General features: G+C 48.2%; 1 protein-coding gene across 1 annotated transcript; it reads right to left on the reverse strand.

Moving 5' to 3' along the window:
- Positions 1-1,419: 1,419 nt before the first annotated feature.
- On the reverse strand, positions 1,420-21,764 carry ALDH9A1 (aldehyde dehydrogenase 9 family member A1). Its single transcript, XM_004589144.3, has 11 exons — positions 21,530-21,764; positions 18,774-18,919; positions 14,431-14,560; positions 13,604-13,738; positions 11,257-11,453; positions 10,514-10,654; positions 7,233-7,421; positions 6,911-6,998; positions 4,992-5,133; positions 3,750-3,862; positions 1,420-1,826 (listed from the first exon to the last, which is right to left on the reverse strand). Exons 1-11 carry the CDS (start codon positions 21,720-21,722, stop codon positions 1,732-1,734), a joined length of 1,569 nt encoding a protein of 522 aa, XP_004589201.2. The 5' UTR covers positions 21,723-21,764; the 3' UTR covers positions 1,420-1,731.
- Between the last annotated feature and the right edge of the window lie 5,750 nt (positions 21,765-27,514).

The raw sequence follows: 27,514 nt of genomic DNA on the forward strand, positions 1-27,514 counted from the left end.
GTTCCTGCTACTGCGCCTGGGAAGGCAATGGATGATGGCCCGGGTGCTTGGGCCCTGTATCTCATGCGGAAGATCCAGGTAGAGTTCCTGGCTCCTGGCTTCAACTTGAGCCAATCCCACACAGTGTAGCCCTCTGGGGAGTGAGCATCCCCCTTTCTCTGTCATTGCCTTCCAAATAAAATAAAATAAATAAAACAGAAAGGGAAGTTTGGTGACTAAGAAAAAAGAAGGCAAGGGAAGCAGAGGTCTGAAGCCCCTAGGCTATGGGTTTAGAAAATCAAGGACAATGTCACAGCCAGAGCACAGGGGTCGCAACTCCAGTCGGAGAAGACAAAGCAAGAACTCCCTCCAGGGCCTTTGGATGCAACGTGGCTGCCAGTTCCTTGTTTTCAACCAAATGAAATCAGGCTGGACTTTGGCCCTCCCAATGTATAAGATCATTGATCTTTGTGGCTTTCTGCTGCTGGGGTTGGTGGTGGTTTGTTGCAGTAGGCCTGGGAAGCAGCAGAGCGTAAGCAGCAGGAAGTTCAGGGACCTGCTCCTCAACTGACTGCCTTGCTTAGGACCAAGCGTTGTCCAATACTCAGATGCTTCTGAAAATCAGGGATAAGGCCTTCCTTAGGATCAATTTGTTAACATGAAGGGACGAGGCAGTCAGACACAGCGAGTGGTTTGCCACTGGTCTCCATCCCTCTGCTGTTTCCCCCTAAGGAGGAACTGTGATCCGTGTCTTCTCCCTGGAAGCTGCTGTTGACGCTGCAGAAGGAACCCCTAAGACACAGAGAGAGAGGAAGCAGCTGGCTTGGCCCGGTGTTCGCTGTGCAAAGAAACACCAAGAAAGGCCTGCTCGATCCCTCTCAGGCTCTGAACTTATGGCATCTGCCGTGGTAATACCAAAGCAGATTCAGGCTCAGCAGCAGCCGACTATTCAATTGGAACCCTTTTCCCTGGAGGAAGGGAAGGGGCAGGGAGAGGCCCTGCTGGATCAGCCTGAGGAGTCACACCAGCTGCTGGCTCCCAGGCCAGGCGCCGCTCACTGTGGTGGGGAAAAACAGGCAGCCCAAAAAGTTCATTGCAGCAGCTGAACCCACCGTCCTGAACCTACTGCAAAGAACACAAAATCCCCTCTACGTTGTGGTTGTAACTCCAGCCCTGTCCTCTCAGATGTGTTTAGTTTCAGAATACAAAAGTAAAAAGATTTAACGTTCCGATTCAGTTTAATCTTCCTCTACAACACCAGCATACAGCTCACGTATTTAGAAGGCGACTCTTCCGTTACAAGGGCAAGGGTGGTTCCAGGAGCAGATGTTAAGTGGGCTAACCCTGTGGCAGCACGGGATGAAAGCAAAGTGCTTCCTATGGCACACTGATCTCTGCACCCCACTTATCTATGGTCTCATCCCCTACGATGTCAGTGAGCAGGAATCCACTCTACTGATTCTATCAAGACCTACACAGGAACAGGTTCCCTAAAATAAGCTAGAGAATCCCCACTGTCAGCAGATGACTCGGGTGGGAGCACAACCCCCCCCCCCGTCCTCTGGAACACTGCTGCTGGCTCTTCTGGATTCAGCCATTTGCTCTGAGGAAAATCACAACTCTCCTGATTGGAATCTAGAAGGCACTTCTGCACGGAAGGTTCTGGACTGAAAACAGCACCAGTTAACAAGAGAGCTGACTCCTTCGCCCCACAGCTGGTCATTGTCAGCAGCCCTCACTTGCAGATTTTTTTCAGAACGTGGACTCCACGTCACCCATCTCCACGCACACGGTCTTTAGCTGTGAATAGTACTCGATTGTCACACGGCCGTTCTCTCTGCCAAAGCCTGAGAAAGGAAGAGCAGGCATCAGTGTGAGGCATCAGTGTAGCAGTCGGCAAGTCACAGCATCAGTGCTGGGTCCGGCCCAGCAGGGCTGGGCAAGAAGGCACCGCATTCAGGCTCAGGGCGCAGCACTGACTCTGCATGGGAACTGTGGAGCCAGACACAGGAACTGTAACACACCGAGACAGGAAAGCACACAGGTGCACTCCTTACCAATAGGATTCTGAACCTCAGGAATCTATTCTCCTGGGTTCATATCTGAAAAATGTTCAAATTTTTATCCAGAGTTAGACAAGTCTCTAACTTCAATCAACCTAATACCCTTAAAAGTTGGTGCTGATTTCAAACTTAACTCTCCCATGTTCTCCTACACTAAATCTGGAGGAGAAGCTTCACATTTATGCCGCATGCACTCCCATAGGGGAGTAGACACTTTGGGGCCCTCTGATGACTCACAGTGCGTGAGGTCGTTGTGTTCAGAGCACAGCAGCTCATGCTTGCCCTTTCTTGTGCACTCTGTCCCAACCTTAGATACACAAGGCCCAAGTTCCCCAAGACTTATTTCTGGGGGATAGCATTCAGGATGACACACACTGGACCAAGGGCTACTCGGCAAATCTGTCTTCATCTTTTTCTCAGCCCATGAGCACATATCTGAGCCACACAGGACAAGCTCCCCAGAGGCCTAAGCTAAAGAATAAAAATTCACTGTCCACTGCACTGAGGGCTGTGGAGCAACAAAATGGTGCTTTGCCCCCAGCTTGTGTTTGTGTCTGCCTGTGCAGCTTCTCTGAGTCCCCCACAGGAGTACGGCAGCTAGGGGAGTATGAAGAAATGCCAGGATGAGGCAAAACTCAATTCCAACCAAAACTGGCAAATGAACACCCACACCTCACTATCTTTGCCAATACTGTGGCAGCCACAGAGACCAGGGGTTCAGACTCCTCAAGTGGTGCCACTTACAAGGGCCAAGGTGATTCTGCCTGAATATCGATGACTAGCATGCAGACAAATTCCAAACAATGGCTGTGGTCATCCTGAGCCCTGACCTGGCAGACCTGCACCTGTGCCATGCTGAGTGACACGGCTCAGACTGATTACTGGTAAGTGAAACCAGTGAGCAATGGCTTGGATCAAATGTCTCACAGGTCCTTACGGGCAAACATGATGACTCAAAGGAATCTATATGTTAAGAAATTCTTATTAATTTCGCATCATAAAGAAAACAAGCTTCCCGGGATATTACTTGAAAGACACTTTACCTAAACCAATCTAAAACCTCCCCAGTGAACAGTCCTGGCCACGCCCTGACATGGTATCTCTAAAGGAGTGGTGACACACTTTAAGTGATCACAGACCATGAATAAACAACACCTCAGGGCCAATGCTGGGGTGTAATTGGTTAATCTGCCACCTACAGTGCTGACATGCCATATGGACACCAGTTAGGTGTTCCACTTTTGATCCAGCTCCCTGCTAATGGCTTAATAAGGCACATGAAGGTGGCCTAAGTCCTTGGGCCTCAGCCACACAGGTGGGAGACCCACGAAACTTCTGGCTTCTGACCCCAGCCTGGTCCAGCTTCAGCCACTGTGGCCATTTGAGGAATAAACCAGTGGATGGAAGATGGCGCTCTCTCTCTCTCTGAACTTCTACCCACAAGGTAATCCAGAGATACATCCCAACCTTTCTCAAGTCAGGCTACTCAACAGAACCCTCTGAACAGCTTCTGTTGTTGTGGGCAGGGCAGGGAGTGGTTGTGGAGAAAGCTTGTCTTCCATTCCCAAAGATGGATGCAGAGGGTCTGGAGAGGCCCAGCAGTCTGTGTACTTCCCCTGGGGGGTTTTGATTCACCATCAGGTTTGGGGACCCTGGTCTTCAGTGTGCCTAGAAACCTGGTGGCCTCCACACTCCCCAGCTCCTCACCTGACTTCTTGTATCCGCCGAAGGGCAGCTCCACTGGGCTGACGTTGTAGTTGTTAATGAAGCACATGCCAGCCTGCAGCTCAGCCACCACTCGGTGGGCCCGCTGGATGTCCCTGCAGAGGCGAGAAATGCAGGTCACTTGGGGCTTCCCAGGCTTCTGCTCTCCCCAAAGGAAAAAGCAGACAGTCAGTTCTAAGGGTCCCAGGTCTTGCCAAATTCTTCTGTCTTCAAAATGTTTTACAATCTTCCATCACAAGGCAAGAGACACAAAATCTGGGGTGTGCATTTTCATCGAAAAGGCATTTATAAAGTAAGTGGCAACATGGCTGCCAGGGTGAATTAGGGAAGGAAAAGAGTCTTCCACAAATGACCCTGGAAAAACCGGCAGGCGGCATGCCAAAGGGCAGAGGTGCGACCCTTTCCTATGCCAACACAAAAAGGAACCCAAATGGATCACAGACTGAAAACATTGTCAGAGTTCCCAGGAACACCCCTTCACAAACCTGGGACTGGATGAAACCTTCCAAGATCATGAATACAAGCCTACTTCAAAACATATTCATGGGACCCCGGCACAGTAGCCTGGTGGCTAAAGTCCTCGTCTTGCACACGCTGAGATCCCAAATGGGCACCAGTTCTCATCCCAGCTGCTCCACTTCCCATCCAGTTCTCTACTCGTGACCTGGGAAAGCAGTTGAAAATGGCTCAAAGCCTTGGGACCCTGTGTCAGTGTGGGAGACCCGGAGGAGGCTCCTGGCTCCTGGTTTTGGATCAGCTCAACTGATCCATTGTGGCTGCTTCGGGATTAAACCAGGAAGTGGAAGATCTTTCTCTCTGTCTTGCCTTCTTTCTGTATATCTTCCTTTCCAATAAAAATAAAGTAAATCTTTTTTAAAAAAAATCATGGAAAATAGGACTCAACATTATCTTGTTTGGGTGCAAAAAATTTTGAAATCCAGGCATACCAGTCTGTTTCCAACAGAAAAATGCTTTACTCAGATCAGAGCCTTATATGCTTAGAATGAACAAAGAATGAATAAAAGGAACAAAATCTTCAACGAAGTGTATCACTCAGCTTTAAACTCAACAGCTGCAACCTGTCATCTTTTGACTTAAGCTGAAGCAAACAGAAAATGCCAAAGGCTCCAGTGAGAGAAAATTCCCATGTGGGACTGAGGTCAATCCCATACCCAAGCCGGCCCACAGCCCTCCGAGCAGCCACAGGCCACCCTCTCTGTGCACCTGGTAAAGACGCCAGCAGCCAGTCCGTAAGTGGTATCATTGGCTCGTTCCACAACCTCAGCTTCGGTGTCAAAGGATAAAATGGACATAACTGGCCCGAAGATCTCCTCTTTCACGCAGGTCATGTCATCCCTGCAGTTAGCTGCAGACATTCATAATAAAACCAAATATCAGCGAAGGCCTGATTAGCCCAACACTTGAAAACATCTTCTAACTCATAGTAAATGATATACATAGTTTTAAGCAAAAATTCAGTTACACATCACCAGAGCCAATATCAATTGGAAATCACGCCTGGCTATTTACTGGTGTGTATTAAAGAGTCACAGCCTTTGTATATATAACTCTGCATCTGTTTAATTCATCACAAGGAACTCACTTCAGCATATAAAAATTTATCTAATATATCCAGGATAATCCATGGCATGGTTGCTAGGTTCACAGCTCTGAATCTTGAGCAAGGGTTAAAAGTTAAAGGTTAAGCTGTGATATCCGGCAAGTGTTAATATCTAACACCACTGTCAACCTGAGAGCTCAAAGTCAGCTTAACTTATCTTCAAGATGGTGAAGGGGGTTACACAGCATAAAAAAAAAAAAAATATATATATATATATATATATATACACACACACACATATTTCTTAATATCTACTAAAATTGATATTTTTACAAGGGATACTAAGAACCATTGTGAAATGATAAAGAAAAACATGAGAACAATAAATAAACATTAGAAGTGTGGATCTCTTCCGAAGCAGGGAAAGCAGATGGACCTGAGCAGGGGGATCACATACAGAAATGACTGCCCAAATGAAGGTGTTTCCAGATTGAAGCGAGGGAGCTGGCACAGTGGATGAAGTGTAGCCTGCAATGCCAGCACCCAGGACAGACACTGGTTCAAGTCCTGGATCCAGCTCCCTGCTGACAATGTGCCTGGGAAGGTGCAAGACGGCCGCAATCCCCGGATCCCGGCATCTACATGGGAGGTGGAGCTTCAGGCTCCTGGCTTCAGCCTGGCCCAGCCTGGCCATCTGGGGAGTGAACCAGCATGGAAGATTCTCTCTGCCTCTCTGACTCCACCATTCAGATAAATACTTAGATCTTAAATTTAAAAAAAGAAATTGGAGATGCTAAAAATTGAGTCACATGATTTTTTACCAAAAAACCAACATACTTTCTGAAGAACTGGTTTTGTTATCCTATTGATTTATATAGCTCCAATGACAAATACTCTTAGGGGCAGGCATTCAGTAGCAATTAACATGCTACTTGGGATACCGCATGCCTGCTAGAGAGTCTAATTGGAGCCCTAGCTCCTGCACTTCTAATCTAGCTGCCCAAAGGCAGCAGGTACCGGCTGAAGCACTTGGGCCCTGCCACCCAGGCAGGTGTGCCAGACGGTGCTGCCAGCTCCCAGTGTTAGCTCAGCCTTGCTCGGGCTGCGACAAGCATCTGGGGTGTGAGCCAATGGGTGGAGGATCTCTACCTTCTAAAAAACTATTCGCCATTTTCTCGAACAATTATATTCATTACCTATTTTTCAACAGATGTGTACTTCATTTTTTGAACCCTTTATATGCAGAGCCAGCCAACAGGTATTTCCCAGGTAAACCAACATGCTTAGCTTATCTACAGCAAGTGACACAGAAGCCCTCAAGACAATCAGGATTTGCACTCCTCAAACCTGGACAACAGGAACAGAGTCTGAAATACTTACTTTATTCATAAAAACAGGGTCTTCAAAAAGTTCATGGAAAATGTGGATCGCAGAAAAATGATGCATGGGTTTCAAAGCACTTTGTACTGAAGCCAACATCTTTTAATTCCATTTTCCATCAACTTTTTGAAGTACCCTCATACTATAAAATATTCCATCTATTCAATGTTTAATCGAATTATATACAGCAAAGAAGACATACTTAATATACAAGGTCTCATGTAATAGCCATCCTTTAATTTGGGGTCCTTAGGTTCATACAGATCTCCACCACATAACACTTTAGCACCCTGCCAAAAAAATAGGAGAAAAACCAGGTTCTGTATTAGACAACACAATGCACACTCCTGAGGCCTTAGTGCACCCTGTACAAATGCATTCACCCTACTGTTGGCAGAAAGCAGAACTATGTTCAGGACCCCACTACTCAGATGGACAGTAATATGTGGTAAAGGCACATGGTCAATAGCTTGGGATAATGTGGGCCCCCACTGCCCAACTGCCCCACCTCTACTTCTTCTCACCTGCTCCTTTGCCACTTGAATGAACCCCAAGACTCGTTCCAAGTGTGGTCGGTTGATGAGTGGCCCCATCCTCGTATCTTCCAGAAGGGGGTCGCCAATCTTTATCTTTTGGGTCTGCTTCACCACTTCCTCGGTAAATTTATCAAGAATTTCCTTTTGTACAAACACTCTTGTGCCATTGCAACACACCTAAAGGACAGACACAACACCAGTTCACACATAACTAGACAGGGAAGGAGAAAAGGAAATAACACAGTACCTTTAAACCTAAAACAGGAGCACGGCATTTTTGAACACACATTTCCATTGCTAAAAACTGCACCGCCCCTCAAACAGGAAGTATCAGACATGTAACTGGACACACCACATCACAAACACAATCTGCCCATTCAGATCAAAGCTAACTCCTTTAACTTTCTCAAGGGTATTATTACACCCTATAAAAGGATTTCTAGTTCTTCATGGCAGCTGTTCAAAAAAAATTTTTTTTAAAAAAAGCAAAAAAACTCAAAGAACAGCAATAAAAGTTTTAATTTGATTTTAAAAATTGAGCATTTTGGGCCTGGCGCGGTAGCATAGCGGCTAAATTCTTCACTTTGCACGTGGGGATCCCATATGGGTGCCGGTTCTAATCCCGGCCATCCCGCTTCCCATCTAGCTCTCTGCTTGTGGCCTGGGAAAGCAGTCAAGGATGGCCCAATGCCTTGGGACCCTGCAACTGTGTGTGAGACTCAGAAGAGGCTCCTGGCTCCTGGCTTCAGATCAGCTAAGCTCAGGCCGTTGCAGCTGCTTAGGGAGTGAATCATCAGATGGAAGATCCTCCTCCTCTATATATATCTGACTTTGCAATAAAAATAAATCTTTTTTAAAAAACTGAGCATTTCAAGTCTGTCTCAAAGTCACAAATAATCACTATTTAGATTTCTCCCAAAGAAATTAACATAATTGTTTTAAAAAAATAGATTTCTCTTTTATTTGAAAGGCAAAGTGACAGAGAGAAGGGGAAGGGAGAGAGATTTTCCATCTGCTGGTCCATTCCCTAAATGGCTGCAACGGCCAGGGTTGGGGCCATATCAAAGCCAGCAGCCTGAAACTCCCTCTTGGCTTCTGGAACAAGCATTTGCTTCTCACATGGGCAGCAGGGGTCCAAGTACCAAGGTGCTCTTTAACTGCCTTCCCAGGCACACCATCAGAGCAGCCAGGACCAGAAATGGCATGCCAATACAAGACACCAGGATCACAAATGGCAGCTTAACCCACTGAGCCACAATGCCAACTCTGAAATAAATGTAAATTATGTAGTCAATAACTGTCCCTGAAATTAGAAATAATCATTATTTAATTATTCCATCAAAAGGACCATGTATGGGCCCAGCGCAGTAGCCTAGTGGCTAAAGTTCTTGCCTTGCACACGCTGGAATCTCATAAAGGGTGCTGGTCTGTATCCCTGAAGCACCACTTCCCATCCAGCTTGTGGCCTGGGAGAGCAGTCAAGGACAGCCCAAAGCCTTGGGACCCTGCACTTGTGTGGAAGACCTGGAAGAAGCTCCTGGTTCCTGGCTTAGGATCAGTTCAGCTCTGTCTGTTGCAGTCACTTGGGAAGTGAACCAGCAGATTGAAGATCTTTGTCCAGCTATACCGTAGAACCACTTGGAAAGTGCATGATCCAGGAGAGGGAGTGGGCCCAGTAGGAAAACACTAAGGCACCTCCCTCTTGGGTTGCCACTCCGACTGGTGAGCATGAGAACCAGAACTGGAGCAGGCATGACTAGACATAGTGGCACCCGCCAGCACATGTGTGAGCTGGATACTGGGGCTGGTTGGGTTGAACAGGCTTCAATGCCCATCGGCATCTATGAGAGCTAGATGGGATGTGGGACAGACTTGACCAGTGTGTGGTACATACTGGCAAGCACATGAACCACGGCAAGGGGAAGGCCTTGTGAAGGTATTGTGGGTCGCTACAACTAGGCTACAACTCCCACTAATGCCTGTGGGGGCCGAGTGTGAGGTGGGCAGAATCAGGCTTGACTGCAACACCCATTGGTTTGTGTGGAAGACGGGGCTGGAGACAGAACTGACCCAGCAATTGCAACCACCAGCATGTGCATAAGCAGACTGGGTGACGAACTGTGCCGGACCCTGTACTGGCAAGCACATACAAGAATCAGGTCTGGGATCGCCTCAAACAAACTTTTTGGAGATTCCCTCCAACTGAATTGGTGGACTCAGAACCCTAACCATGTAGAGAATTGCAGGTTCTACTGTCTGACCGTGCAGTGAGTGAGTCAGAGCTGGGCCTCTTCAGTAGCTTAGATGGAGCAGTGGACTGCACATCCAGGTTCACATGGAGGATATGGCAGGGCATTAGAGTCTGCAGAGGACACCTGATACCACAACAGAGGATGAAAGACAGAACAAATCAACCAACTACTGTAGCCAAGTGATGGCAGTGAACACCTGAGGAAATGGAGACTCTAAGGTGGACCATATCAACCAGTGGATTCTGGAGAGATTTCTCTGTGCTTGGAGTAGAGATTGGCAGTAATTCAGAGCTATTGAACTATTGAAACCTCATGATCAGGACCCTCAGAGCATGCTCTACATCGGGGACCCTGGGGTGGTGTCGGGTGGCTGCCCTCCATCGCAGGGTGCAGAGGCATTTGGAAGGCTGGGTGTGGTTTCTCTCCTTCTCTTCCCCATTCCCCCAGATACAGGAAGGAAAAAGAGAATATGGAAATGGTGATTTCACTCACCTTCCTGTAGCCCTTGACCCTAACCAACTATGTAAAAATCATCAACAATAAAAACAATTAATTAAAAAAAATCTCTCTCTTGGGTGGGTGTGCCACCACATGCAATGTTGGAATCCAACAAAGGCACCAGTTTAAGCCGCAGGTACTCCACTTCTGATCCAGCTCCCAGACACTACTCCAGGACAAGCAACAGAAGATAGTCACGCACTTGGGACCTTGCTGCTCATGTGGGAGACCGGGACAGAGCTCCTGGCTCTTGGTTTTCATCTGGCCCAGTTCTGGTTGCTATGGCCATTTGGCAAGTCAAGTTTGGATGCAAGACTTCTCTGTCATATTGTCTTTCAGATAAATGAATCATTACAAAGCATTTGAGAAATCTGCCTTAAGGACCGTAAGACTACCTTTCACTATTTGTGCAATTTTCCTGTAAGCCTGAAAGTGTCTCACAGGACAAGGCGTTGAGGCACGCTGTTCACTGACAGGGTGGGACCTCCTCCAGAAGCTTTCCCAGGGACGGGCACACACCTGGCCTTGGGTGAGGAAGTTGGCCATCAGGGCTCCGTTCACAGCATTCTTCATATCACAGTCTGAGAAGATGATAAGTGGAGATTTGCCTCCGAGTTCCAAGGTCACGGGTTTGATTCCTTTAGCTGCCATCTCCATGATCTTCCCGAACAAGAACAAAGCATTGTTCAGAAGAGGTCTACAAGACCCTGAACCTACACGCCCACCTGTAACTGTAGACCTTATTCTCATCACACTTGGCCCTTTATTTAAGACATTCCCACTCAGACAACTTAAGACAACACAAAGGCCTGTACTTTACATCTTGAAGTGAGCATTCACTTGAAACTCAATATCAAATCATGGGACTAGCATTTCACTAGAAATTCTTTCATGTTACTGTCATGGTGCTGAAGGGTGACAGAGCTCAGATGACAAGCTGAGGTAAATTAAAAAACTGAATGTTAAATAAAGTGAGAATCCTTCCAAGTGAAGTCAAGTCACCCAAGCGTACAAGTGGCAGTCCAGGCCTCAGCCCCGTCTGCCACCTCACCTCTCCAGCAGGAGACGAGGGCCTAACGCAAACCACCCCCTGCAAGCCCCACACCTCCACCCCACTCTCACAGGAAGCTCTGGGTCTTAGCTGTCCCGTTCCCAGCATAAGTGAGGCAAAATCAGGTGACTCCTCCGAGATACACTCTGGGGAAGCCTGTCTTCGCCCTCTGGCTGCCCTCTGTGCTAACCAATGCTGGCTACCTCCTCACCTTTGAGCCCGTGGGCACACTACCAGTGAAGGACACTTTGGCCACGTCACGGTGCTGACACAGAAGCTGGCCTGTCGCGGCCCCTCCCTGCACCACGTTGAAGAGCCCGGGGGGCACACCTGCCGCGGTGTAGATCTCGGCCAGCAGCAGGACAGACACGGGGGTGAAGGGAGACGGTTTATAGATCATGGCGTTACCTGCACAAACCCAAGGCACAAAAACTATTTAGGAATGGTGACCCTCGGAACACAGAAAAAGACGATTCCAGTTGTTTCTTGTTCTTCCTTCCAGTCCCAGACCAAAAATGCTATTAATAACTGAATATATCCTGCCCTTCCAACCTTCATTGCTCATACATACATATATATATATATAAAATTTTATTTTAACTTCTTTTTAAATTAAATCACCTTCACTTCTCTTATTACACAGACCCTAAATCATGGATTTGCCTCAAACACACTTACATGTGTAACCTTTTCACAAAGACACTTCAATACGTTGTTAGAAAAAAGGATTAAAGCTGCACATGCAGGCATCTGGCGCAGCAGTGAAGGCACCCCTGGGATGGCCGCACTGCCTGTGGAAGAACCCCAGCTCTGCTCCTGACCTAGCTTCCCACCAATGCACGCTCTGGGGGACAGCAGAGATGGTTTCAGTATCTGAGTCCCTGCCACCCACAAGGGAGACCCAAAAGAAACTCCAGGCTCCTGGCTTCAATATGTCCCTGCACGGACTACTGCAGGCATTGAGGGAGTGAACCAGAGAATAAAAGATCTATTCACCTGAACACCTCCCCACACTCTCCTTCTGCCTTCCAAATAAAAAGGAGTATTTTAAGAAGGTATTAAAAAAAATATTGATGGCACAGTAGCCTAGTGGTTAAAGTCCTTGCCTTGCATGTGTCAGGATCCCATATGGACACGAGTTCACATCCCAGCTACTCCACTGCATATCCAGTCCCCTACTTGTGGCCCGGGAAGACAGAAGATGATGGCCCAAACCCTTGGAACCCTGCACTCGCGTGTGAGACTCAGAAGAAGCTCCAAGCTCCTGGCTTTGGACTGGCTCAGTTCCAGCCATTCAGGCCACTTGGGAGTGAATCAACAGATCTTTCTCTGTGTCTCTCCTTCTCCCTGGAAATCTGACTTTCCAATAAAAATAAATCTTTATTAAAAAAACCTTGAAATTCATAACTTTTTCATAAACTGCATTCTGTGATTTTTTTTTAAACGATTTATTACTTGAAAGGCAGGGATACAGAAAGAGAGAAAGAAAGAGATCCGCCACCTGCTGGTTCACTCCTCAAAAGGCCACAGTGACCAGAACTAGTCCGGTCCAAAGCCAGGAGCCAGAGGCCTCTCACAGTTCCCCTATGTGAGTGCACCTGGACCACTTTCCAGTGCTTTCCCAGGCACATGAGCAGGGAGCTGGATCAGAAGTAGGACAGCCGAGACTCAAACCAGTGCTCATGTGGGATGCCAGCACCCCAGGCAGCAGCTTTAACTGCTACACCACAGCACCGGGTCTTTCTATAAATTTTTCTATAAATCTTTCTCTATAAAATCACAGGCATAGATTTCAAAAATTTGCATCGAAAGAAACTTGTTTTAATTCCACTGTACACAAACTTTTCGAAGTACCTTCATCTGAACTAATACCTTCAAAAGCCAGTAAAGTAGGTAGGTAAGGTCTCATTTTTTAAAAGTTGATATTGAGGACCAGAAAGGTCCAGGCGATGAGTCTGCCCCAGAGTCAGTGACAAACCTAACAGAATCTCTCTATCACAGCTCTGTCTCAAATAAGAATGTGCTACTATATTCACAGGCAGTTAGCAAAGGGGCAAAAGCTGCATTTCAACATCATGTCCTAAGAGTAGGGCATTTCTAATATTATAGCTTTTCCTAAAATACAACTTCTTCTTTTTCCTCAGCTACTTCTCCTCAAACAGTACAAGAAACTCCTTTTAGGCCAATGAGCCAATGTTTCCCCGGGGCAAACCTTTCTCCTCCATTTCTCTCAAGACACCAATGAACAGGGAGCTCATCTGCTTCCCAACAGGTGCACCCCTTGGCGCAGCCTTCTACAGAAACAAGAGCTCACAAGGAGCACAAACAGAATTCAATTTAATGGAAAGTTACATGTCTTCCTTCTTATGTGCAAAAATAAACTAGGTCAGTAGAAGATGACAAGATCTAGACCTGAACTGTAGGCTCCTTGAGCAGCGAGGCAGTGGGGGGCTGGAGGGAACTGTACCCCCTCAGCTCTGATGTGTGTTTCGGAGAGGTGAGGGCAGAGAACAGGAGAGAACCAATGGCTCTCCAGGGGATGAAGAACTCACTCTTACCACAAGCCAAGGCGGGAGCAGACTTCCAACAGGCGATCTGAAAGGGGTAGTTCCACGCTCCTATTCCCACACATACTCCCAGCGGCTCTCTCCTGGTATAACCGAACGATCCACCTGGGAGCTGGATGTGTTCCCCTAAGGGAAAAAAGCAAAGCAGGAGTAAGGAGGTATGCAGGTGTGTGGCTCCCCAGAGTTCACCGGCACCCCACTTTGCCCTTGAAATTCAAGGAAACCAGCCTCATCACTGCTCCTAAGACATCAGGTTCAGCCCATCTTACTTTGCTAACTCATACCTGGCTTCTCCACTGAGACGCCCACCTACCCTTCAGACACGTGCCCATCCAGCCTAAGTCCATTTTCACATCTTCCCGAGCCTCTATCCAATCCCTTAGATGAGATGAACTGAAAATGAGGGGAAGACTCCAAGGAACCTAAGAGTGCCGGTTCCTGGTTCCATGGTCCTCCTGGGCCCTACAACTACCTATGACATAAACTGTCAAATAATTACTTGCTAAGTAGGTAAAACTGGTAAATAAGACCTATTGGCTCTAGGGGACTTTGAGCAACTTGGTCTAAGATGCAGGTAACACTATAAATGTTCTATATGCACTAGCTCCTTTAATCCTTAGAACAACCTGGGGAGGCTGGGGATATTATCTCCAGTTGACCTAAGGAAAGATAAAAGTAGTTCCCTGGGCCACTCAAATAGAAACTGATAGCTACAGGAATTTATCTATCAATTACTTCCAAAAGCTCTGCCCTTCACCACTTGGCCCTGCTTTTCTGACACCTCCACAGTGCTCCCAGAGGCCTGGGAGAGGGCTTACCAGCCATGGACCCAGCCAAGCCTGCATAGTACTCCAAGCACTGCCACGAAGTGTCTATATCCCAGCGGGCCTCAAAGATGGACTTGCCATTGTTGATGGTCTCCATGGTGGCAATTTCATCCCTTCTTTCCTTTGAGATAAAACAGGAGATGAGACTGAAGACAAATTACAATGTCTCAACGTATTCAACTCTCGGAATACATTATTTAATTTTTAAAAATAAAGACATCCCGCAGTTTAAACAAACAGAATTGTATTCCATCTGGAAGAGGGATTAAAAAACACTTGTGTTTCCTTTCAAGTAAATTAGCCAACTGAAGAACTCATCCTCATTTCCAGATCAGTCAAAAAGAGAAGTTCTCAGAAATGACTGTTATATCTATATGTGTGCAAAGAGGCATGTTCTGTTTGTGCATATGTGATAAGAAAGCATAGTTCTTTGGGAAATTATACACAACAGCCCAACACGGACAAGACGATTGCCACATCATTTTAATTTGCCCAAAGAAACACTGTCAAAAGAGTCCTTCCATGTGGTTGAAAATCTGCATTTTCCTATTAACATATTGGTTGATCAATACCATGTCAATTAACACCATAATGTTGCGGATTGTTGTGGATGTTGTATTGGGGCTTTTGGTTGATTGAAATGATACTCTGCCGGCTCTACCTTCGGACCAGAGATGGTCTCACCAAAAAACCATTGAACTTACCGGGACAATAAGATGCTGGACTTCATGCTTTGTGGATGCCTCCAATGAGGGAATCTCAACTGAATTTGAACTGTGGTAGTGCAACGGGGTGGAGCGGTCCACCATGGGGAGGAGGGTTTAGGGAGAGGTGTGGGGAATCCCAGTGCCAATGAGAGTGTGTCACATAAGGCAATGTTATTAATAATAATAATAAAAAGAATTAAATAGCAAAAAAAAAAAAAAGAGGCCTTATGCCTCCTCTCTCCTGGAACCTCTTCCTGACAGGATCCCACAGGCCTCTGCTGTCCCAATTACCACGTTGGACGTATTCCAACATCAAGAGCTGCTTTAACCCACTGTACCACAATGTCTTTCTCCAAACTCTTTCAAATCAGTAACTTACCTTCCATATCTTGACTCTATATTCACTAAAACAATCTGTAGACAATTAGCTTGTTGTCACTACCGTGATAATGACAAGACAGCATCTAGCAGGAGGATATGCACTAGATTTTAAACTTCCCATGGATTACTCCTCACTCTTGGAATCTTGACAGCATGATCCATGAAGCAGTTTTTCAGCAGTACAACAAATCACCCATGAGTAGCTATTGTGTTTCTGGAACGCAAGTGGGAAACTGGGGCCCCAGCAAGGAAGACCATACTAGCTCAGTAATGAGCTGGGCATGGTGCTGAGCCAGTACCCTGCATTCCCAATAGAAGACAGACGAAGCTGGCAACGCCCACGCCCTGGGCTGCCTCCGCACCTGTGCCTACCGCTGCGCAGCCCTGGCATGCTCACCAAGAGAACAGTAGGTTTTGCTCTTGAAGTTGTCTTTTGTTGTTGTTACTGATTACTCTTGTTGTTTCAATAACTCAAAGGGAAATAGTTTGGTAAAGGTTCAACATTTCAATTATCAGAAGAAGTTTAGTCTAGTAGCTAGTGTCGGGAAAATGCTCCTGTCACATCCTATCAGTTCTCTACTCTTACAGAAGAGGACATTCACTAAGTTTTATGAGATCTTCCCATACACCGCGTAAGGATCCTCCAAAAACGGCCTTGGCAAAAATTACAAAGGAGTCCAGGTGACACCTACTGATAGTTAACACTGGCTCAAGGGAAATGGGATTCCTTTCTTCTCCTCAAGTAGAAACCCCACAGCAAAGGGGGAGCAAAGTGGGAGCAGCAGTCATTTCCTCCTTCAAGTATCCCAAGAGAAACCCCAAGCTAAAATAGCTCACACAACAACACAGTTACAAGCAAGTCTTGGGGAGGCAGGTGTCTGGTCTAGAAGTTAAGCTGCGGGCTGAGACCTCTGCTTCCAGCATCAGAGTGCCTGGGTCAAGTCTCAGGTCTGCCCCCAGTGCCAGCTCCCTGATAATGTGCATCCTGGGAGGCAAAGGTATTGGCTCAAGCAGTTGCAGCACCCATGCTGGAAACACGAATGGACTGCCTGGCTTTCGGCTTCCACCTGCTCCAGTCCAGCTTGATGTAGGCCCTGAAGGAGTGACCAGCAGATAGCTTTTTTTTTCCTCTCTCTTTCTCTCTCTCTCCTTTGGTGTCAGTCTCTCAAATGTCTTGGGAAATCCCTTTCAATTCAACCCCGTCCCTCTTCTGTACCACCCTGTTACACTGCGTGGCTTGACTCTGCGACTGCTGAGAGGAAAAGCACGCCTCCTCCGCAGGCTGCCGTGGCCAGCTTTCATGTAGCCAGAGAAGCAGAGACACAGCCACTCCATCACTGAGAAGACCTGAGCACCTGCTCATCTCAACATGCAGGGCAAGGGACAAAGTACAGGCTTGAGAGTCCAACAGACCAGCTCTTCCATGATCTCAGTGGAGCTGTTCCACCTTCTGAAGCTTGTTTGCTCATTTGTCAAACAAGGTATCTCAAAATCGTAAATACAGTGATATACAAAGTGCACCTGACACGGAAGGAAGGAAAAAAGAGAGGAAGGATGAACTGTAATCGGTCCTTTAAGTGTTCAAAGTCACACATAAATTCTCGTCGATGACCTGTGTAATGGAGACTAGCATACTGGGAAGTGAAGATACGTCACAGCACGCACAGTGTGCTGAAAGGAAGGAGGACCCCGACTGGAACAGTTAAATCTACCTTGACATTATGATACTAGATTTTCCTTTTTTGTTGTTTCATATTATTTTCTTTATTTTTTGACATTCTTTACATAGCTAATTAGGGCAAAAAGGTTCAAGGGCTACAGGAAAGTGGGTAAGACTATTATTTCCACATTGTTTTTGTCATGTATCTGGGGTAGATACTAGATTTTCTATCTCTGTCTATGCCTACTACACCATGAAGCACTTAAGTAGCAATTGTTACACTTGCAACTGTTACTAAAGAACTATACTACTGTAAGAACACAGAGGAAAACAGTGGGAGGGGAGGGAAAGGGGGAGTCCCTCAATCTACAAAACTGCATCACGGAAAACGAGAACAATAAAAAAGTCCGGAGCACACGAAGCAGGAAAAGCAAAGCAACTACACCAAGTTCACCATCAAGGCACATGCAAAAGCAGGAGGTGAGACAGCACACAAAGGACCAAGAAAGGCCAGTGAGCAGTGCAAGAGAGCCAAGAATACAGTGAATGCAGAGGGAAGATGAGGTTGGAGGAACAAAGGGCCTGTTGGCCATTCTCAAGCACTATATTAGAGGGCTGGAGCCGTGGCACAGCACACTAATCCTCCACCTGGAGCAATACCATCCCATACGGGTACTGGTTCATGTCCCTGTTGCCCCATTTTTTTTTAAAGATTTACTTGGTTTTATTTAAAACACAGATTTACAGAGAGAAGGAAAGACACAGAGAAAGATCTTCCATCTACTGGTTCACTTCCTATATGGCTGCAATGGTCTGAGCTGAGCCAATCCAATGGCCAGAGCTGAGCTGATTCAAAACCAGAAGCCAGAAGCTTCTTCTAGGTGTCCCAAGTTGGGGGAAGTCGGTGGGAGGACCAAGGACTTGAGCCATCCTCCATCCTCTGCTGTTTTTCCAGGCCATAAGCAGGGAGCTGAATTGAAGTAGGGTAGCCAGGACTACAAGCAGTGCTCATTTGGGATGCTGCCACTGCAGACAGAGGATTAGCCAGCTGAGCCACACGGGGGCCCCACTATCCCACTTCTGATCAGCTCCCTGCTAATGTCTTGGAAAAACAGAGCAGCATGGCCCACCGCAATCACCCGCTCAGATCTCCATTTACATCTATCTTGGCGTTTATTCTTCTGAATTGTCTTTCTGTAATGAACAGCTAGTACTTTTGATTTTTAAAACTATAAAAGAAGGGGCCATCTATAAAGTCTTCCGAGGCAATTATGACAGAACACAATCTGAAAAGGAAAGGTTGGCTTAAGCATCATCAGAAGGAAAAGCAAAACAAAGCAAAAACAAGCTACACAGAGCTAGCTCGTTATATAAGGCAAAGCAAACAAAACAAGGTTAGCCTGCCACGGGTCACGGCGCCGGATGGGGATCACTGAGTGAAAGCTTGTTTATCTACAAAGGGGAGCAAGTGCTTTTCCGCCTCATAAACACGTTCCAACCTAACACTGCATGTCTGCCAATCCCCACACCCAGCCCTCACAGCCCGGCAAGAGGAGCTCTCCGGAAGGGGAAACATCAACACACACCCTTATTATCCTGGCAGCCTCCAAAAGGATGCGGCAGCGCTCCATGCCAGACTTTTTACTCCATATTTTAAAGGCAGCCTTTGCACTTTCAACAGCCAGATCCACTTCCTTTGCTCCAGAACACGTGAAAGTTGCTATCACTCGGCCTGTAATGAAAGAAAGTCAGTTTTTTGTCCAATGGTTAACACACATTTAAGTAACATATTATCGACAGGTGTTGTTCCAATGCTAGTTATCCTGCCAACCATCTTCTAATTCTAGCCCCCTGTTGCTAATGCACAGCCCGAGAACCAGCAGAGCTGGGTCCCTGTCACCCACTTGGAGTACGGATTCGCAGTGTCTGGTTCCAGGTGCTTGCTGGGCCCAGTCCCGGCTGCTGCAGATATCTGGGCAAACCAGATGATGCGAGCTTTGTCTCAACTTTTTTAGAGACCCATTTACTTTTATTTGAAAGATGTATTTTACAGAGAGACAGAGGGCTTCCAGCTGTTAACTCCCCAAAATGGCCATAATGGCCAGAACTGGACCAGTCCAAAGCCAGGAGCCAGGAGCTTCTTTCCAGGTCTCTCTCGCAGGCCATCCTACGCTGCCTTCCCAGGTCATAAGCAGCGAGCTAGATCAGAAGTACAGCAACATGAACTCAAACCCCTGACACTGCAGGCAGAGGATCAACCTGCATGCCACCACGCAGATCATTTTTTAAAAAGTAACTCCAGCGGTGGCACTGTGGCATAGCAGGAAAGCTGCCCTCTAGGGCACCAGCAGCCCACATGAGCACTGGTTCAGGACCTGGCTGCTCCACTTGCAGTTGAGCTCTCTGCACCTGAGGAAGACGTGCAAGATGGCTCAACTCCTTGGGCCCCTGCACCCACATGGGAGACCAGGAGGAAGCCCCTGGTTTCTCACTTTGAACTGGTCCAGCCCGGTCATTACAACCATTATAGCCATTTGCAGACTAAACTAACAGAAAACCTCTCTATGTGTTTTCCTCTGTTCAGCCTTTCAACAAAAATAAGTAGATCTTTTAAAAAACCACTTAATTCTAATACATAAATAAAATAATTCAATATCCGCTCAGGAATCCCACTCAGCTTTTAAACATGGTTTCACAGAGGGACTGCTTTTATTTACCGTCAGTTTCTTAACTGTATTCTGCAGGCACTGATCCCTTTAGGACTGAGTCCGGTCAGAACTTTCACCTTACAAAATATACTATGAATGATGGAAGACTGCTCAAATATTGGATTTCTGTGAAAATCTTATTGTATAAGATTTAGACTATAGTGCAGGATCAATAAAATTCACTGTGCAGGCAATTTTATAGCTACAACTTTTTTTAAAAAAAATCTGATCCAAGTTGCAGATCGTTTTCAGAAATGTGATTTAACCACCTCACAGAATTAGAGCGATCATGTCCCCTACCCTAAACTCCTCAGAAATTTAGGGTTAAAAATCCTGCCCCCCTCTAGTCTGTGCTTGAGTTTGCTAGGATTTCTGTCTAGAAATCACTCCCTCACAGCCCTTATCACATCTCAGGCTCTCAAGAGTCCTGAGAAAGTCAAGTCAAAGATAACCTATCTATTGTTCAAACTCCTCTAGCCGGGACACAAGTTATACTACTGCTTCTTGATGAAAATGGCTCATACATGGCAACAGCTGGAAAAGATATCCTGAAACACAGAATTTTTTCATCTACTAGAACACTCAGTTTCTCTTTTCTAACTCCAACACAACTCCCTATCCATTCCTGAACCATTGAACCAAACCCCACCAAGCCAAAAACTGCAAAGTAAGCCCATTTAAGCAGTTTCTTTTCACAAGAATTCTTCAAACTCTGCTTTTCCACAGACATTTCACCAACACGCAATTTCGGTCATGAACTTGAGCAGCCAGTCATAAGGGCAGTGGCAGAAGATCACACACACCACAAGACCGACTTCCCTTTCTTGGGCAGCAATGGGAGGGAGACAGCTGTCTCGAACTCGGAGCCCTGCCAATCCAGGCTCACAGGAGGCTCTGACAAGAGCGAGTTGAAGACCCTGGGTGCTAAGCTCTCCCTCGCTCTTGCAATCCAGCTTAGCTGCTCTACTTACATGGCCTTCTTGCTCATATACAACACCACGTTTTCCTCCCCGAAACACTCCATACCACTCAATCATTTAACAGTCCCAGAGTCAATCCAGTGTGTCTAACACAGTGCTTGGTTCCCGTGAAGCACTGGACTTAAAAAGTTTCAGTTAGGCAGAATGAATAAAGTAAAACTCTAATGTTTCGCAGTCAGTGGCCACTGCTATCATATGCTTGCAATTCCCTCACCATAAGAAAGCAACTAGGTAAAAGCAACGGGCATGGAATGTATCCACAGATGTACATCGGCTGTGCACCTGCAATGCATGCAATCTGTTTATCTCAACGCATCGGGGAGTGAAAGCGACTACAGCAGGAGGGTGTCTCCCTTCCGCAACCCCATCCATGCACACAAGTACTTTAACCCTGGAGTACAGCAAGCAAGCCCTTATCTACACAGACGGGAGGCGGAGCTGACCCTCCGCCCGGCCCTCAGAAGCCCCGTGCCAGCCACTGCAGGGCCGGGCACTCGCCGCCCGACCCCGGCTCTCAGCCATGCAGACCCCGCGCCGGACCCGTGCCTCTGCTCCGCGGCCACGCGAGCTGCCCCCTCCATCCCTTGCCCTTCCGACCACCCCGAGCTGCCGGGCCCGGGACTCCCGACGCCCCCGGCCGCCCCGTCCCGTTACCGGTGGCCGGCTCGAACGCCTTCTCCGTGCCCGACGAGTCGGCCGGCTCCACGCGGGCCCCGCCGCGGTAATTGAGCGGCTGCGACACGACGAAAGTGCCAGTGCTCATGGTGGCGGCGGCGGCGACACGAGCAGACCGCAGAGTGCGGCTGAGAAGCGGGGACAGCGCGGCCCACCTCGGCCAGGAAAACATGGAGCGTGGGCGCCGCGGGCCTCGAGACTCCGCGCGGGAGGAAGGCGTGACGCGGCCTCAGGGGCGGGGCCTGGAGAGAAGCACGGGCGGGGCGGGGCCTTCTGGGAAGGGTCGGGGCTCCGGGGCGGGACCTGCGGGGACGGATGGGCGGGACCTGCAGGGAAGGGGCGGGCCTAGAGACAGACGGGTGAAGCCCGCCGGGAAGGGCTGTCGGGGCGGGGCTCAGGGGCGGGTCCTGCAGGGACGGACGGGCGGGGCTCAGGAGCGGGGTCTGCAGGGCTGGGCAGGCGGGGAGGTCTCAGGGGCGGGGCCTGCAGGGATGGGCCGGGCCTAGAGGCAGACGGGCGGGGCCTGGAGAGATGGACGGGCGGGGGGCGGGGTGGAGGACTTGGCTGCAGCACCTGCCATGAAAAGTTGGGACTGGGGATGGTGTGAGTCAGGCCAGATTGCAGCATCCAATGGCAGGGGCCAAGATGGAGGATGGGCTATTCCAAGTTGGGTCAGAGCAACCAATGGCACACATAAAGCTGTAGCTGGGAAACAGGTCCAGTCGGAGAGCTAAGGGGATGCCCCTATGGGTTATGGATCCCATTGGCAAGCACAGGGGCTAGAATGGGTGCCGTGGTCTGGGCTGCACATGGCTGAAGTATCCCTCAAGCATGGGTGTGGATTGGATCTGTGGTATGCCAAACTGGGCTAGACTTCAGCAGCCACTGGTGCTCGTGAGAGCCAGGATGGGTGTAGGATGGGCAGGGCTAGGTCTCAGCTTCTGCTGAGCCACATGGGAGCTGTGTACAGGTGTGGACCAGGTCTGGCTGGGCTGTAACCCCCAAAGGCAAGAACTGGATGGGGTGTGAGTCAGTTGGGCAAGGCCACTGTTCCTCCCACAACAGGAGGTGGACCTGTTATGGAGTGCAGCCAGAGTGCTCCTTCACCTCTCCTTGTATACTCTTCCCCCCACGTCCTAATTCGGCCGGGATGTTGGATGCAGATGAATCCAATTAGTCTTTTCAGATACAAATCCAGTTCCTGTTCCTGCCTATCCCAATAAGCGCCAATTAACTCCTTAACTCAAAACACTTAGGTGAGTCACAGGTGGGCAGGAGCGAATACCTATCACCTGAGAGGGGACAGTATTGCATTGTTGTGTAACCACTCCCCTCACAAGCCCCTTTAAAAGGCCTGTGAAGAGGGGCCTCTCTCTCTCTCTCTCTCTTTCTCTCTCTCTCTTTCTCTCTCTTTCTCTTTCTGGTAGGTGCTTCCGTTACTCTGGCACCTTGACACTTGGCTGGCCGAGCACAGGTATTCCCCTGAGCATGGTCCCTGTGTACTGCTTAGATGGGACAATGGATATAGTAGTGTTATTTCTGGTTTGTGCACTATCAGGAGTTCCAGGAGAGGTGAGGCCTACCAGTAGTGGAATATGGGCAGAGAAACCAGGGAAAGGTGAATGTCTGCAGCTTTGTGTGTCCAGGTTATTTGTTGCATATTGTTGGGGAAGCTGGGACATAGGTCTTCAACTTAACGGATGCACTTGAGGGTAATGACCATTTGTTCCCCTTTGGATTGTGTTTGGTTGCATTATGATTGACTGGATTGCCATATGGACTTGTGATCTGCTATTTTTAGTATGCTCTGTTATCACCAAGCTTACTTCATAAAGACTGCTTAAGGGCCCAGCGGCGTGACCTAGCGGCTAAAGTCCTCGCCTTGGAAGCCCCGGGATCCCACGTCGACGCCGGTTCTAATCCCGGCAGCTCCACTTCCCATCCGGCTCCCTGCTTGTGGCCTGGGAAAGTGGTTGAGGATGGCCCAGTGCATTGGGACACTGCACCCGCGTGGGAGACCTGGAAGAGGTTCCTGGTTCCCGGCTTCGGATCGGCGCGCATCGGCCCGTTGCGGCTCACTTGGGGAGTGAATCGTCGAATGGAGGATCTTCCTCTCTGTCTCTCCTCCTCTGGGTATATCTGGCTGTAATAGAATGAATAAATCTTTAAAAAAAAAAAAAGACTGCTTAATAAAACCTTAGACATGTGTGGTGTGATCTTGCTCGCACCCTGTAACAGACCAAGTCAGCTTGGGCCAAGGACCACTGGGAGGAGAACTGATAGAGGAACTTGGGGAACTCCTCTGTCAGGACACAGTCCCTGCAGGCAAGCTCAGGAACCAAGACAAAGAGCAGCTCCAACCAGGCCAGGTTACATTACCCTCGGGCATACGGGTGGCTCAGCTCTGGGGGTGGGCCAGAATGCGCCAGTTCATAATACCCATTGGCAAATCTGAGAACCAGGGTGTGGGACAGGCTAAGTTGGGCCAAAGTACCAGCCAGTAAACATTAGGGCCAGGACTGGAAGGATGGCTGGGTTGGGTTCAGTGGCAGCACCCACCAGCGTTAGCTGGAACTGGGGGCAGACTGGGCTGGACCAGGCTACAGCACTGCTGGCAAATGCTGAGATGGGACTATGCTAGACGGGGCCGTGGTGCCCACCAGCACACATGAGACCTGTTTGAGGTGGGGGCAGTGCAAACCTGGTAGGAGAGCTGAGGGGACTCTCCTACGGAGCCATTGCTCCTGCTGGAGAGCTTAAGATATGAGATTGGGGACAGACCAGGCTGGGCAGGGCTACAACACCTATTGGCCTGAATGTGAACTGGGTTAGGGGCAAGTTTCGCTGGGCTAATTATATCTACTGGTGCAGGTATGAGCCAGAATGGGGGCAGGCTGGTTGGGTTTTGCCACAGCATCAGCTGGTAAGTGCTGGGATATGGGGCAGGTTCTGTCAAGCTAGACTGCAGAACCACCTGGAGAGTGCCAGATCCAGGTCTGGGAGTGGGTCCAGTAGGGAAACTGAGAACATCCCTCTGTTGGGCTACCGGCAAGCATAAGAACCAGGACTGGGGGCGGGCCTGGCTAGACAGGAGGCAGAACCCACTGGCATGAGTATGGGCTGGAGGGTAGAGTCAGCTGGGATGAGTTAAGCTCCAACACCCAATTATGTATACACAAACTGAATGGGAGGTGAGACAGACCAGACTAGTCCACTGCACATGCTGGTAGACACAGAAACCAGGGCTGGGGGCAGATCAGTGAGGGTTATTGAGGACTGGGCGGCAGCTTCTGATGGTGTATGTGAGGGCTGACTGACTGTGTAGATAGCAGGGTTGGGCTGGCCACAGCTCCCATTATTCATGTAAGAAATGGGGCTGGAGATAGATCTGACCTAGCAATTGCAATTACCAAAGTGAATGTACGTTGATATGGGTGACAGAATGAACTGGACCCTGTACAGGTGGGCACACATGCAAGAGATAGGTCTGAGATCACCTTGGACAAGATTGCTTTGAGAATCCCCCAACTAAACTGTTGGACCCATAACTCCAATTATGGGGGAAGTGGCAGGACTGTGGTCTGACAATGGAGTGCATCTGTCAAAAGTAGGCCTCCTTTAACGAAGGAGTGGAAGGCATACCCAGAGACACATTGCGGATATGTCAGACCATTGGAGCCTGCAGAAGACACCTGGTATCAGCAGAGGAAGGAGGGCAGTACAAATTGATCAACTACCCCAGAGAGACATGACAGCAAATATCTGAGCAAACAGAGACTCAGAGGTGGACTGTGTGAACCACTGGACCTTGTAAGGACAGCCGCATCCTTGCGTCTGTGAGACTGATAATTCAGAACTATCAAAAAACCACTTTAGCAGAACCCTTGAGGCATGTTCTACATTGGGAACTTTGGGATGACATCGGGTGGCCGTTCCCCATCCCTGAGTGCTGAGGCGGTTGAGAACTGGCTGTGACTTCTCCCCTTGTCTCTCCCTTTCCCCCAGACACAGGAATAAGGAAAAGAAAATGCGGACACAAAGGTCTCACCCATGGTCCCCTGATCCTGGACCCTTCCCACCCTAATCAACCATGTAAACATCATCGAAAATAAAATTAGGGCTTGGTGCAACAGCTTAAAGGTTAAAGTCCTCACCTTGAACACAGCCGGATCCCACAGTAGGGGACGTTTCTAATCCCAGTGGCCCTGCATCCCATTCAGCTCCCTGCTTGTGGCCTGGGAAAACAGTCAAGGACAGCCCAAAGCCTTGGGACCCTGCATCCATGTGGGAGACCTAGAAAAGGCTCCAAGCTCCCAGCTTTGGATCAGCACAGCTCTGGTCATTGTAGCCACGTGGGGAGTGAATCAACAGATGGAATTTTCCTCTCTGTATATCTGACTTTCTAATAAAAATAAATCTTTTTTAAACATTTTAAATTAAATTAAATTAAAACACACACACATTCCTGAACAGTAATTTTGTCACTAAAAATTCCTTCAGTGAGGAGCTATAAAACCACATGTACACAGGGGCTAGCATAATGGCTCAATCCTGGATCCTCACCTTGCAGGCACTTGGAGTCCATATGGATACCGGTTCCTGTCCCAGCTGCTCCAGTTCTGATCCAGCTCTCTGTTTATGGCTTGGAAAAGCAGTAGAGGATGGTCCAAAGCCTTGGAACACTGCATCCGCATGGAAGACCCGAAGGAGGCTCCTGATTTCAGATCGGCTCAACTCTGGTCATTTCTGGAATGAACCAGTGAATGGAGAATCTTTCTCTTTGTCTCTCCTCTCCATAAATCTGATCTGCCTTTCCAATGAAAATAAATAAATCTTTAAAAACAAAACAAAGGGCCCAGTGTGGGAACCTAGTGGCTAAAGTCCTCACCTTGCATGCCCTGGATCCCATATGGGCGCTGGTTCATGCCCCGGCTGCTCCACTTCCCATCCAGCTCCCTGCTTGTGGCCTGGGAAAGCAGTTGAGGATGGCCCAAAGCCTAGGGATCCTGTACCCACATGGGAGACCTAGAAGAAGCTCCTGGCTCTCACTTAGATTGGCTCAGCTCTGGCCTTTGCAGCCACTTGGGGAATGATCCAGCAGACAGAAGATCTTCCTCTCCTGTCTCTCCTTCTCTCTGTAGAATCAAATTTTCAAATAAAAAATCAATCTTTAAAAAAAAACAACACTTGTACAAGGAGACAAAAACATTCAAAAGGCTCTTCCTGCCCTTTTTTTAATGGAGTCTTTCTCTTCTGATGCTCTTCTGAAGTCTGATTGTACTAGCAGTCTTCACACACTCATGTAAGACCTCACAGCCTTCCGGATCCAGACAGCCCGATGCCAGGATTGTGAGCTTAGTGTGTTATTTGCTGAGCAGACAAGTGAACAATGAGGCAAACCTAAACTTTGAAATAGCACTATGCAAGTTTTGTGATTTTAAAATGTTCATAGCTTTCAGTACTGTGTTGGTTCCTCTCTCCTTGTTACTCATTCATTTTGGAATTTGTTCTTGGAACTGATAATCAGCAGGAAATGAATCACAGACAAATCCAGAACCTGGCTGAGAGAAGAGGCAAGTAGACACGATTCCAACTCTTTTATCTTTATCTTGTTTTTTGGTTTGAGAGGGAGAACATCCATCTGTTCATTTGTACCCCAAGTGTCCACAGCATCTAAAGCATCCAAGGCTGGGACAGGCTGAAGCCAGTAGTCAGGAACCCCATAGGGGTCTCCATATGGATGGCAAGGACCCAGGTACTTAAGCTATCCCCCTCTGCCTTCCAGGATGTGACTATGTCAGAAGTTGGGATTGGGAGTGGAGCTACAAGCACTTCAATAGGAAATGTAGGTGTTTCAATCAGTGGCTGCAGTGTTAGGCCAGTGGCCACTACTCAAATGCTTTTAACTGTGTAAGTTTTACCAGTCATTGTATCAGTATTTGCTCTAGAGTTTAGTAGAGGAAC

Source organism: Ochotona princeps, chromosome 2, assembly GCF_030435755.1.
Source record: "Ochotona princeps isolate mOchPri1 chromosome 2, mOchPri1.hap1, whole genome shotgun sequence".
NCBI lineage: Eukaryota > Metazoa > Chordata > Mammalia > Lagomorpha > Ochotonidae > Ochotona > Ochotona princeps.

Coding starts and splice junctions, on each gene's coding strand:
- ALDH9A1 (XM_004589144.3), bottom strand. CDS start 21,722: ATGTTTTCCTGGCCGAGGTGGGCCGCGCTGTCCCCGCTTCTCAGCCGC. Junction 10,655..11,256: donor GTGTGCCCACGGGCTCAAAG/GTGAGGAGGTAG, acceptor TTGTTCGGGAAG/ATCATGGAGATGGCAGCTAA. Junction 7,422..10,513: donor ACTTCCTCACCCAAGGCCAG/GTGTGTGCCCGT, acceptor TCTGTCCTTTAG/GTGTGTTGCAATGGCACAAG.